The following is a 14458-nucleotide window of genomic DNA, read 5'->3' as shown; positions in this document are numbered from 1 at the left end:
AAACACTTCAGAATCTTGCTCACCAAGAAGTGAGCAGGGACAGAATTAGGGCCTGTTTGCTTTTGACTTGCAAAAAAGCAAAAAGCAGCTTGACACAGTTTAGAAGGAGGTCAACTGCAAGTCAGAAGATCAGACATACCTGAGAAGCAATTTAGAAGCATCTCAAACTGATGTGAAAGTGCACCTGAAAGCATCCTATTCAGGTGCACTTTCAAGCCTGACCGGTTTGAAACACTTTTCTGGAAGTGCTTCAACACTTGACAGAAGTCTTCCATTGTATCCTGTGGTGCCTGTTTACAACTGAGTGTTGTGTTGCTTGAAGCTATAAAGCCTCATGAACACGTTTTTGACACTGCTCTTAGGGGCGTCTGACATTTTTCTTTTTCTGCCTCTAAACCCCCCTGCATGTTAGCCTATGTGTCCATACACACATAGGAGTTTAGAGGAGTTTAGAGGCCGGAAAAAAAAAAAACCCACTGACAATGCATCCAGGAGCAGACTTGACTTGACTGTGTGAACATGCATTAACGCTAGGAGCATTTAGCACTTGTGTGTTAATTCATTTCCATGGTCATGACACATTTACTGCGTCGCTGGCAGGAGGAAGGGGCGTCTAGACGACATAGGAAAACATCCAGTGTGCATGAGGCCTGAAAAGTACATGAGCTTTTTTGAGGCAGAGTTGTGCAATTTTGGTCCCTATAGACTTCAATGGGTGTGCCTGAAAAAAAATTTTCACACAATTTCTTGTCCCTCTTTCTCCTAGTAACTAGCTTTCTATCAGTTAGAACAAAAAATGCTCAAGTCTGAAAAAGGTGCATACAAATGTGCATAAATCACTCTTCAAAAACACTTGAAAGAGCTCAAACTCCAGCCAGAACCTAGCCTTGTACCTTGCTGGTTGGCTAGCAAAGGGGCAATGCTGTAGAAGCAGGTAAGCGCTAACTTACCAATCATGACACTGGTGAGCTGCCAAAAGTGTCAGGATTGCTATTGTTTCATGACCCTTAGACTGGTCTCAAGTCTGGTTTTCACATTAATACGGGTACAATCTGTTGTTTTAAAAATTACCTGAACAGACAATGGTGTCTCTGACAAATGGGTATTTTCTGTGGGTGCAGATGGCGTAATCCTCCCCAGCGATTCTTTAACGACAAAAAACAATTGAAGTATCACTGATATTTCTAACATTTTTTATTTTTTTTTTTTTCAATTATAATGTTTTTTATATTACATTATTAGTACTCACACCACCTGAAATTTGAAAGAAGAGGTATAGAGTGGAAGGGTAATGTGCCAAGTCTACAAAAAGATAGTTCATAGCACATAATGGCCATTTTATTAAGTCCCTGCCTTGATTTACAGACAGACGTGTCGTAGAATGTGTAATGGCTTTGCTGGTTCCATATAAGGTAGATGACTGGAATACCACAACACTGCCTGTCAAGCTATTCAAGTGAATGGGGCCATGCCACAACCATGAGCCAAATCGCTTGGCTCTGACTTGCAGCAGACAAGCCCCCATTATAAACATCATTTGGCAAAAACCATTTAAAAAAGGCTTTCAGAAGGTGACAAGATCACCTCCTGAATGCCTGACAGTGATTACTTAGCCACACTTTGAAAACTATCCAGTCACTTTTCAGAGTATGTGCTAGTGTGAACCTAGCCTAGGGGCTGATTTACATGAGGTTTGCTGTCTGAAGAGCGATCCACAGTGGATCACATTTCCGAAGGTGTATGACAGGCATTGAGGAGGCGTTATGTCACAAGGCAAATGTGGAGGTGACGCATTCAGTTGAATTGGTTGCATTTGGTGGGTATAATTTTTGCCACCCTGTGATGAAAAGCATCGTGGTCACGGCATGTGTACATGGGGACATGCTGCCTTTGCAGCTTAAAGAGGAGCAGTTTTTGACCCCCCCCACCCCAACTACAATTGTGAACACAGCTCTATAGCATTACGGCCCTTTGCTTGCTTTTATGCAGCCCTTGGGGCACTATTCCTCCCACTGACACCAACAATGATGTACCATTCCTTCCACTGACACCAATGTCGGGGCACTATTCCTCCCACTGACACCAACAATGAGGTATACAATTCCTTCCACTGACATAAACAGTGGGGCACTATTCCTGCCACTGACACCGATGATGGTACACTATTCCTCTTACCAACAACAATGATGGGACACTATTCCTCTTACCGACACCAATGATGCGGCACTATTCCTCCCACTGACACCAATAATGGGGCACTCTTCCTCCCACTGACACCAATAATGGGGCGCTCTTCCTCCCACTGACACCAATAATGGGGCGCTCTTCCTCCCACTGACACCAATAATGGGGAGCTATTCCTCCCACTGACACCAATGATGGGGCACTGTTCCTCCCATTCACACCAATGATGGGGCGTAGTTCCTCCCACCGACAGCAATTATGGGGCACAGTTCCTCCTACTGACACAATTGATGGGGCACTGTTCCTCCCCCTTACACCAATCATGGGGCACTTTTCCTCTCACTGACACCAATTATGGGGCACAGTTCCTCCCACTGACACCAATAATGGGTCAATGTTCCTCCCACTGACACCAATGATGGGGCACAGGTCCTTCCACTGACACCAATAATGGGCACTATTCCTGCCACTAACACCCATTATTGGGCACAGTTCCTTCCTCTGACACCAATTATGGGGCACTGTTCCTCCCACTGACACCAAGGATGGGGCACTGTTCCTCCCACTGACACCAATAATGGGTCAATGTTCCTCCCACTGACACCAATGATGGGGCACAGTTCCTTCCACTGACACCAATAATGGGCACTATTCCTGCCACTAACACCCATTATTGGGCACAGTTCCTCCCTCTGACATCAATTATGGGGCACTGTTCCTCCCACTGACACCAAGGATGGGGCACTGTTCCTCCCACTGACACCGAGGATGGGGCACTGTTCCTCCCACTGATACCACGATGGGGCACTGTTCCTCCCACTGACAGCAATGATGGGTCACTGTTTCTCCCACTGACACCAACGATGGGGCACAGTTCCTCCCACTGACACCAATAATGGGCACAATTCCTTCCACTGAAACCAATGATGGTGCCCAGTTCCTCCTCTAAATGACCACAGATGCTATGTAGTTTTTTTTTTTTTACTCCCACTGACCCCCAAGCTTGAGACATTGTTTACTCCCAGTGACGCTGGGACATTTTCTACTCCCTATGGTCACAGTCCAGCCCTCCTAAAGTCTAAAGCAGTGTTTCTCAACCTTTTTTAAGTCAGGGCACCCTTTGAAAGCATATTTAGTCTCAAGGCTCTCCAATCTAAAGCTAGGCTCATACTAATGCAGGTGTTTGTGGGTGTAGGAATTGCAGCTGTTTCCACACCTACAACTAAATTGTGCTGCTCTTTATAGACGCGCGGGGCTGCCATTTTTCTTAATGGCCCCTCCACACATTTGAAAACGTTTGCAGATTTCCTGGGCGCTGTGGTTTAAAAACGGTGCAGGAACTGTTTTTCTGCATGGAACGCAGGCACAGCAGCTTATTCAATTGAATGAGCTGACGTGCCAGAGTAAACGAGGTTGGCAGAGCTGCAGCAGTATGAACGTAGCCTATGAGCTCATTCATACGTGAGGTTGGGGTATAGGAAAACAATGCGGTTGAGTTTTGACCAGATTACCAGTGCAGATTGTTAGTCCGCCCGCTAGTTGTCCCCGTCTTGGAGGCGGCCATGTTTTTGGTTACTAGCGGGCGGACTAACAATCTGCACTAATTATAGCATCTACCGGAGTGTAAAGGCTGCCGGTGTTGTGTGAAAACACCAAGTGGTCGATATCTCCAAGTATTCCTGGTGTACACTTACTGGAAATAACATCATTGGAGATCTCTGCAAGTTGGAGATTTCACCAGAACATCGGCTCTGCTCAACGCTATCAACTCTCACTTTACCGACAGTATGAAACTCTGCCAGTCTCAGCTCTGTATACAGGGCTGGGATCAGCATATTTGCGAACTGTCAGCAGAGGGAGAGCAGACTGGATTGCGGCATTCCCAGTGAGAAATGCTAATGTTTCTACATACTGTATATTTATATATTGTACCTCCAAATGCAGCCTCCTTGCGATGTCTTTTCTATTCACACAGCTGCACGTGCCTCCTCAGCTATGCCAAAAGAAGGGGAAGCATCCCATCCAACAAACCATGAGAGAGCGTACCAGAAAGCTGTGCGCGCCACCGGCCGGTTCTTAGCAACCGATGATGATGATGTCATCAGTTGACAGGATGCGGGCAGGCAGTCCCCGCTGCTTTCTGAGTGACTGTGGCAGCTGCATGCATATTTAAGACAGCGGACTGGCGCCACTGTAATTGGAAAAAGGTTTAACTGGTTGTGAGAAGAATATTTTACTGGATGCCTGCTCAGTTGGGGAGGTGTTTGGTCAATTTGCCACAGCAGCCCTGGGAACTCTTTGCGGCACCCTAGTGTGCCACAGCACCCCAGTTGAGAAACGTTGGTCTAAAGGACAGTAAACTGGCCGTTTGTTTAGAAAGTTTGGAGACCCCTGCCTTAGAGTGCTGAACTTTTTAACACATAAGTATTGCTATCTGCAACATGCAAATGTTCCTTTTTCACAATGGCATGATTGGCTACTTTATCAACAGCAATATGTTTTTCAATTTGATATTTTTGTACATTGGAACGTAATATGCCAAGTCACCCTACCTCTGTATTCCTTATACTGGTTTATTCTTCTTAGAAGCTCCTGTGAAACATTGCGGAACACCTTCTCCAGAACTTCTAAATTATCCTCTGATATTACTTCAGTCTTATCCAGGTAGCATAAAATATCCAAAAAACTCTGAAAGATACCATTTTTATTAAAAACAATACAGTAATTTTTTTTACCAAAGCAAGGTATGATGGCAAGTATATAAACAGTATCTGCTACATTTCAATAGTACTGCAAAGAGGTAATCCTATGCAATCTTAGTGAAAAATCATGCAAAAATGTGTTGTTTTTTTTTTTTTTTTTTGTATACCTACCTGATTTGGGCAACTGGGGCCTGCAATGCATTCAGACATAAGATATACCTAAAGGCAAAACTTTTTTTAAGTTCTGAATAGAGTGGAAAGGGATTAGAATACCTGTCAGAGTTTAATTGCTGTTTGTGTCCCCGTTGGGGAGATTATAGCCTCGTACACACGTACCGATCGTCGGCCGAACGATCGGCCGTCTTTTGTCCAGGGCTGTCGTGTCTGTTGAAAACTGCAAAAGACTGCACACGAATTTTGTCGGCCAACAACAGCCGACTGCAGAAGTGATGTCATGTGATGGTTAACTTTCCTTGTCTTTTTTCTTTTCTGAGCATGCCCAGTCTTGCTAATCGGCTGTCTGTCGGCCGAAATCTGTACCGACTGGCGAACAATCGGCCGTTCTGGTGTTGGCCAACAAAAATTTTAATGCCTGCACGACAGATTCTGTTCGGCCGAAAATGCGCTGTCGGCTGTCGGAAGCATCATACTAACAAGCCTACAATCGGCCGATCGGTCGTGTGTACGAGGCTTAACCTTGAGAGTGAAGGTGAAAGAAAATCCCAAATTTTGGGTTGTCACCAGAACAGGAATAAAAGGGAATTATCCTAATGGGGATACTGATTCTGGTGACAACCAGGGATTCCCTCACTTTGGGGTTTTTTTCACTGCCTATTTTGGCTATGGTATGGGAAGTGAAGGAAAATCTCAGAAATGAGACACAGATGGCAAAAAAAGAAAAAAAAAAAAAAAAACCCGACAAGCATCATAACCCTCCCTTACTCTATACAGTGTGAAAAAAGTTTTGTCTTTGCTCTACTTTAGTCTTTGCCCTGAATGTACCTGTGCAGTGGAACCTAATAATGACTATGTAGTAATTTCTTGGAAAAATAGCTGCACAGGAGATGACCTTTTTATTAAAACAAAATCAATGTTTTTTAAATCTTTATATCTATTTGTTTGGCTGATCACATGAGCCCTATTTAATATTAGCAATAATATTGAATTGAGCTCATGTAAACTGCCAAACAGAAGGAATAAAGATTAAAACATTTTTTAATTAATATTTTTTTCTATAATAAAAGATTGAGCTCATGTGGTCAGCCAAACAGATACAGTATCTCACAAAAGTGAGTACACCCCTCACATTTTTGTAAATATTTTATTATATCTTTTCATGTGGCAACACTGAAGAAATTACACTTTGCTACAATGTAAAGTAGTGAGTGTACAGCTTGTATAACAGTGTAAATTTGCTGCCCCCTCAAAATAACTCAACACACAGCCATTAATGTCTAAACGGCTGGCAACAAAAGTGAGTACACCCCTAAGTGAAAGTCCAAATTGGGCCCATACAGTATATCCATTTTCCCTCCCCGGTGTCATGTGACTTGTTAGTGTTACAAGGTCTAAGATGTGAATAGGGAGCAGGTGTGTTAAATTTGATGTTATCGCTCTCACTCTCTCATACTGAAAGTTCAACATGGCACCTCATGGCAAAGAACTCTCTGAGGTTCTGAAAAAAAGAATTGTTTCTCTACATAAAGGTGGCCTAGGCTATAAGAAGATTGCCAAGACCCTGAAACTGAGCTGCAGCATGGTGCCCAAGACCATACAGCAGTTTAACAGAACAGGTTCCACTCAGAACAGGCTTTGCTATGGGCGACCAAAGAAGTTGAGTGTATATGCTCAGCGCCATATCCAGAGGTTGTCTTTGGGAAATAGACATAGTGCTGCCAGCGGTTGAAGGGGTAAGGGGTCAGCCTGTCAGTGCTCAGGCCATACACTGCACACTTCATCAAATTGGTTTGCAGGGCTGTTGCCCCAGAAGGAAGCCTTTTCTAAAGATGATGCAAAAGAAAGCCCGCAAACAGTTTGCTGAAGACAAGCAGACCAAGGACATGGATTACTGGAACCATGTCCTGTGGTCTGATGAGACCAAGATAAACGTATTTGGTTCAGATGGTGTCAAGCGTGTGTGGCAGCAACCAGGTAAGGAGTACAAAGACAAGTGTGTCTTGCCTTCAGTCAAGCATGGTGGTGGGAGTGTCATGGTCTGGGGCTGCATGAGTGCTGCTGGCACTGGGGAGCTACAGTTCCTTAAGGGAACGATGAATGCCAACATGTACTGTGACATACTGAAGCAGAGCATGATCCCTTCCCTTTGGAGACTGGGCCGCAGGGCAGTATTCCAACATGATAACGACCCCAAACACACCTCCAAGATGATCACTGCCTTGCTAAAGAAGCTGAGGGTAAAGGTGATGGACTGGCCAAGCAAGTCTCCAGATCTAAACCCTGTTCAGCATCTGTGGGGAATCCTCAAACGGAAGGTGGAGAAGCGCAAGGTCTCTAACATCCACCAGCTCTGTGATGTCGTCATGGAGGAGTGGAAGAGGACTCCAGTGGCAGTCTTTGAAGCTCTGGTGAACTCCATGCCCAAGAGGGTTAAGGCAGTGCTGGAAAATAATGGTGGCCACACAAAATATTGACACTTTGGGCCCAATTTGAACATTTTCACTTAGGGGTGTACTCACTTTTGTTACCAGCGGTTTAGACATTAATGGCTGTGTGTTGGGTTATTTTAACCACTTAAGCCCCGGAGGATTTGGCTGCTAAAGGACCAGGGGTTTTTTTGCGATTTTTTACTGCGTGACTTTAACAGACAATTGCGCGGTCGTGCGACGCTGTACCTAAACGAATTTGACGTCCTTTTTTTCCCACAAACAGAGCTTTCTTTTGGTGGTATTTGATCACCTGTGCGATTTTTTGATCACGCGCTATAAACAAAAAAAGAGCGTAAATTTTGCAAAAATAACAATATTTTTCACATTTTTTCTATATGAAATTCCCCAAAAAAAAAAAGTAAAAATCAAAATTTTTTAACATTTTTCGGCCAATTTCTTTTATGCTACCTATGTTTGGTAAAAAAAATCGCAAAAAGCGTATTTTGATTGGTTTGCGCAAAAGTTATCGCGTTTACTAACAAAGGGAAAGATTTTTGTCATTTTTGGTGTTTTTTTTTTTAACGCGTAATGGCGGCGATCTGCGTTTTTTTTTTTTCGGTACTGCGACATTGCGGCGGACAGATCGGACCCTTGACTGACATTTTTGACACTTTTGGGGGTACCAGTGACATTACTGCAGTAATCAGTGCTATACATATGCACTGTTACTGCAAAAATGACACTGGCAGGGAAGGGGTTAACTTTATTGGACAGGGAGGGGTTAAGTGTGTCCTAGGGGCGTGATTCTAACTGTGTAGGGACATTCCTATTGGTGTAAAAGCAAAGATCAACCGTTCTACATAGTAGAACGGACAGATCTTCACTTTTACACAGGGAGAACTGACAGGCAGCTTGTTTACACAAGCTGCTCTGTCTTTCTCCCTTCACAGGAGCGACCGCAGTGTAACTGGCGGACATCGAGTCCGCCGGTCACACGCACTGACTTGTCTGTGAACGAGCCGCGGCGGGCGCGCGCCCGCCCGCGATAGGCTCGCAAGTCAGTGACAGGCGAGTGACGTACCGATACGTCACTCTGCCTGGCCGGGGCTGACCGCCGCAGTATATAGTCGTGCGGCGGTCGGCAACCGGTTAAGGGAACAGCAAATCTACACTGTTATACAGACTCACTACTGTTCTCAGCACCAGATGTTCAGTGCTTACTATACTATATGGGGTGAATGAAAGTGAAATGCTCCAGCCTACACACATGACACACACTTCATGAATGTAAATTTATATTTACAGTGCATATGTCCAAATCTTGTGTTTGGCTGGAGTTACGCTTTAAAAATGCAACTGTTTAAATGTGCACTAAATCTTTGCTTGTTTATTGTGTGAACTTTTCTATCCCATCTATTCTGTTGAATTAGAAAACTGCAATATTACAACTAAACTTGAAAAAAACTCATTCCTAAGATCCAAATGAATACACTATCAGTATAATAAATTCATAAAATAAATAAACATAAATCAGTCTTTCACCTTTTTTTCCTTGAATTTGCTTGGAATGTCCAGAAGAAATATTATACTCCTTAGGTCTTCTTTGGTGATGCTTTCTGAAAGCTCGAAAAGCATTCTTCTGTAGTCATAAAAGAACAGGCAAACATAAAATATATATTTTCAATTCTCTTTGCATTGGTTTTCTTTAAAGCAGGCATGTCCAACCTGCGGCCCGGGGGCCGCATGCGGCCCAGAACCGCAGGCAATGCGGCCCACTGACCCCTGACAATGTATTTATTTATTTTTTTTGCTGGGGAGGAAGGAAGTCGGGTCGGGGGCACGGCCACAGCGGCTTTCAACTAACTAGAGGCTGCCTCGGAAGGGATCATCCTCTAGTTGTGTTAAATTAGTGCTGGGGGGGCGTCAGCGTGGGAAGGGCGCGGCGGCGTTTTATTACTTATATACCTTTAACTATAGTATATATTTTATATGCGGCCCGAGAAAATTTCTCTACACTCAATGTGGCCCAGAGAAGCCAAAAGGTTGGACACCCATGCTTTAAAGCAAATACATATTGCTACTGTGAAGGTCCAGGTTTGAGAAAAATGCACATATTATGTAATGTACTAATGTACTAAAACCCAAAACAGTTAAAACAAATAACAAATAAAAAACTATACCTGTACATAGATATGCATCGTTCTTTTATTAAGGCTTCACTCATAGCTCTCTTGTTGGTGTGTAGCTTCTTTAAAAGGTTGTGCTGTCCTATTAGGAAGAGTAATTCAGGCAGAATGAATATATCTTCTTCACTTAGGCAACCAGTTTTTTGAAGCTCTTCAAAGAGATCTAGGCTTGATCCCATTTTTTCCAGTTTTTTATTTGCAATTAAACCCATACAGAGAAATTTTAAAGATTCAAAGTCGTCTTGACCAAGATTGTTGTCAATATCATAAAGCAGCTGGTTGAGATCCATCCTCACAAACACAGAGGGCAGTTAACATGCCAATTTACCTGAGACAGAAAGAAAATGTATAAATATACATAAGTGCATAAGTAAAGACCAAGTAAACCTAAAACATTATTTTTCCACTTTAGATAAATAATTGAGTTTAATTCTGTTCCTGCTTGTTACATCCATCATAAAGATTCACCAGTACTGCTCTCAGCCATAGTGGTAAGGAAGCTACACTTGGTTATCTCATTCTCTGTACTGCATTCTTGGTCATAATAAAAGAATGAATCATGAATGAAAAAAAGGAAAAAAAAAAAGGAATGCAGAATCCAAGAGCAAGACAGCAGCATATCAGTCCAACCAGACAGGTAGAGCTAGGGATCCCAGGTCATGTATCTCTTCTCTGAAGTCCTTGGAAAATATAGAAATCCAAATAATAATTTAACCTTCCAGTATCACCCTACATTGGCGTGTTTATGTTGGGATCAAGCCAATAGATTGAGTAGACGCATGAGGATTGATTTACTAAAACTGGAGAGTGTAAAATCTGGTGCAGCTGTGTTTGGTAGCCAATCAGCTTCTCACTTCATCTAGTTTAACCACTTGCCGACCCCTTACTATATATAAACGTCGGCAAAGTGGCACGGGCAGGCAGAGTCACGTACCGATACGGCGCTCGCTCCCGCCACTCTGGGGCGCGCTCCCGCCGATGCTCTGATTCGGTACAGAACCGATCAGTCATCAGGTCCAGGCCAATGATTTTTGGCCTGGACCTGTTGATTGGTCCTGACCAATCACAGACTGACTTGTGCCTGTGTAATGTAAACACAGGCACAGAAATGACCCTCTCTGTCCTCCCAAAATACTTTTTGGATTCATCGAGAGAAGAGAGAGGATCAAAATGTGAGTATTGCACCAAGCACACTTCCACACACCTAGCTAGCCTTAACCCCTACACCCCCTGTCACATCGCAAACTGTATACAGTATATAGCAGTTTTCTATATTTCTGTATTAGTGTGCCTTGTGACATCATTTAGTGCTAGCGACCATTAGCTTTAGGGTACACGCCACCCCCCTATAAAGATTTAACCCCCTGATCCTCCCCCAGTCACCCCCTGTCACATTGCACACTATATACAGGTATACAGTATAGTGGTTTTCTGTATTTCTGTGATAGTGTGATTGTGACTTCAGTTAGCGCTAGCGAGTTAGTTTCTGTCCAAGTAGGCTTAGGATACCCGCCACCCCCCCAATAAAGATTTAACCCCCTAATCACCCCCTGATCACCCCCAGTTAACCCCTACACTGCAACTGGTGTTTTGGAGAAACCCCTCTGTGTCCACGACTATAACCTTAATATGGGAGGGGTGGACCTCAACGACCAGCTTTTGGCACCGTACTTAGTTGCCCGTAAAGCCAGACGCTGGTACAAAAAAGTGTCTGTTTATTTATTCCAATTGGCTTTGCTGAACGCTTTTATGCTATACAAAGAGTCAGGTCGAACTGTATCCTTCCTATAATTCCAGATCATCAGGGCCTACCTGTATCCAGGAGGTGCCCCTGCCCAACTTCCCCTACCAGATGCAGTAAGCCAGCTGCATGACAGGCATTTTCCTTATGCCATCCCGAGTACCCCTACCCAAAGAGATCCCCCAAAAAGATGTTGTTTCTTTAGCAGGTGTGGATTTAGGCGTGAAACCCGTTATTGTTATCCCTTCTGTCTTAGCCAACCTGGTCTCTGCATCGAGGAATGTTTCCATCGCTACCACACACTAGTGGAGTATTAGCGTAGGGTACAGTATGGCACAGTCTAGAGCAGTGGTCCTCAACCCTGGCCTACAGGGCCCACTAACAGGCCAGATTTTCAAGATAACTGAAATACATCCCAGGTGATATCATTTGCTGCTCAGTGATTGCAGTACTCTAGTCTGCATCTCCCCAGGGTAATACCTTGTAGGCCAGAAAGATGTTTGATGGCTATCGTCATTTTGAGAGACCCTAAGCTGGAATGTTGCAGTTGAAAAAAAAAAGTTACAAAAAAATTGTCGTTTGAGTTATTTTTCTGTTCTTACTCTGCTCTTCTACTTCTATTCTTCCTACTTTTACTGTACTTTGTTACTGTTTTTCATTGGTAACCATTTTTTACTTTTCAGGTACCAATGTAATCTTTTATTCCTATTCTATTGTTAACCAGTTTGCCTTGCAGGTACACTCATCAGCTGCCACACTGATTTTATATATTCTGACACAAACAGCATTTGTGCTCAGCATAGATGGAAATCTTTGATGGCAGCGCTGTAGGAGGTGATTTCACCACCACAGTTAAAATACCATTGGGTATACATGGAATTTTGTCATGTATACCCATCATTAGAAAGTGGTTTTGGATGTTTTGGGCGGCTAATGATGGGTGTACTACACAATTTTCTGGCGGAGATTTCTGTTAGGTTCTCATTTCTTCGTTCAGCCCACAGGCTGCATTAGAAAAAAAAACTACAATATATGCCAAACAAGGACCAGCAATGTACTGGTACGTTGTTGGACTTTCAGTGGTTATACCAGGGTGATCCCTGCAGATTTAGGCATCATCTTGGTATCGTTTTTTTACAGCCAGCGGTCAGCTTACATGTAAAAGCAATCCTAGTGGATAATTGGCCGCTAGACTGCTTTTACAATAAGCAATTTACGCCATTAGAAAACCTGAAGGTGGTGATTGGTTTTCGGAGTCCCGTACAAAAAGTCTCACACATGTGGTATCCCCATACTCAGGAGAAGCAGCAGAATGTATTTTGGGGTGTCATTTCACATATGGCGCTGCCTGGTTAAAAAGATGTAGTGGGAGATAGTTAACGTGCAAATATGCTGAGGTAGGAGAGTGATGTACTGAATAAAAATGTAATGCCCTATCCAAAGAAAAGGAGGTATACTCTCTGATAGTAAATAAGTAATATGAAGTGTGAAGTGCAAATTAAATATAGTACACTGTGGTGTAGTGTAAAGAAACCACTAGTATAGATATATTGTGACAAATATGGCCTGTGGTGTCACCAGAAAAAGTGTGCATAAATGTGGTGATAAAAATTGGTGCTATAGATAAATATAAAATGTGGGCAATGGGTTAAATAAGCTAATATGGCTAGAAAATTATAAATACATTAGAACATATTAAGCAACACAAATGTGACCACACAATGTCTGAATAAATAGTAAAATCAATAAATATGTTCGATTGTAAAGTGCTGATTTTAGGGAAGAGGTCTATCCCAAAATATCAAAATATTGGTGATACATAAGTAGAATAAATAGTAGTGACTGGACTCAGATATAAGTGATAAGTAAATATGGTGAAAAATAAATAATATAACTGGTGAAAAAATGTCCAAAGTGAGACCAGTGCCCGTGTGGGTATATAAAACACGTTAAAATATGGAATAAGCAAGCAAGTCCGTTATTAACAGCAGATGACAGTTTTCAATAGTGAACATGCAGTGGGTGACCCCGTGGTGGGCGGTGAGGTACTCAGTGACCCCTCTAGTGAATGATGCACTCACCAGAGATACCCACCCCACACAGGGGTATAGAGCGGGTATATATGGGAATCCAATGTATGGCTCCTGATGTCCTCAGCTGGTCCTGGGATTGGGCGTCTGCAGAGGAGGATTCCTAGGTGGGGAGCGCCTGGGGTCTATGTGAAAATACTTATTTACTATCAGAGAGTATACCTCCTTTTCTTTGGATAGGGCATTACATTTTTATTCAGTACATCACTCTCCTACCTCAGCATATTTGCACGTTAACTATCTCCCACTACATCTTTTTAACCAGGCAGCGCCATTTCCCTACTTTTTTCCCACTTATTTTATAGCTTATTGCTATAGTATAGGGAGGCTGCAGCCTAGCGTTATTAAGTTCACCAATTTTATTAATTATTTTATTAATTTATCCATCTACTGTATTTTACTTATTTTATCCATCTATTGCATCTATCCACTTTTATTTAAATAGTCCTAAGCGCTGAGTTTTTTATATTATCATTTCACATATACCCATGGCATGTGTGAGCAATATATCATTTAGTGACAACTTTGTGTAAAAAAAAAAAAAATAATAATAATTTTCCCGGAGCTTGTGGCAAAATATAAAATATTCCACGGACTCACCATGCCTCTCAGCAAATAGCTTGGAGTGTCTACTTTGCAAAATGGGGTCATTTGGGGGAGTTTTGTGCTATCTTGATATTTCAGGGCCTCTTAAACTGTGACAGGTAGTGCGGAAGTAAAATGCACAATTTACGCCATTAGAAAACCTAAAGGTGGTGATTGGTTTTCGGGGTCCCGTACACAGCTAGGCTCCCAAAAAGTCTCACACATGTGGTATCCCTGTACTCAGAAGAAGCAGCAGAATGTATTTTAGGGTGTCATTCCACATATACCTATGGCATGTGTGAGCAATTTATCTTTTAGTGACAACTTTGTGTTAAAAGAAAATGAAAAAAAAATGTAATTTTCC

The 14458-nt window shown here is 42.8% G+C and overlaps 1 protein-coding gene across 1 annotated transcript in view; it reads right to left on the bottom strand.

Annotated features, from left to right (window-relative positions):
- LOC309558268 (caspase-8-like) overlaps positions 1 to 14458 on the bottom strand; it is a 101869-nt gene that overhangs the window by 55986 nt on the left and 31425 nt on the right. The window contains exons 2-5 of the mRNA XM_082261319.1: positions 9673 to 10006; positions 9035 to 9131; positions 4737 to 4872; positions 1072 to 1145 (exon numbers count right to left, since the gene is read on the bottom strand). Of these exons, the coding sequence (XP_082117445.1) occupies positions 1072 to 1145; positions 4737 to 4872; positions 9035 to 9131; positions 9673 to 9968 (603 nt within the window). The 5' untranslated portion in view covers positions 9969 to 10006. The remainder of the gene's footprint in view (positions 1 to 1071; positions 1146 to 4736; positions 4873 to 9034; positions 9132 to 9672; positions 10007 to 14458) is intronic.

The sequence above is a fragment of the Pelophylax lessonae genome (genome assembly GCF_965119305.1).
Source record: "Pelophylax lessonae genome assembly, chromosome: 6".
NCBI classification, from domain to species: Eukaryota; Metazoa; Chordata; class Amphibia; order Anura; family Ranidae; genus Pelophylax; species Pelophylax lessonae.
Note: the sequence above shows the minus strand (reverse complement) of the source record. Positions and strands in the feature narration are given on the sequence as shown.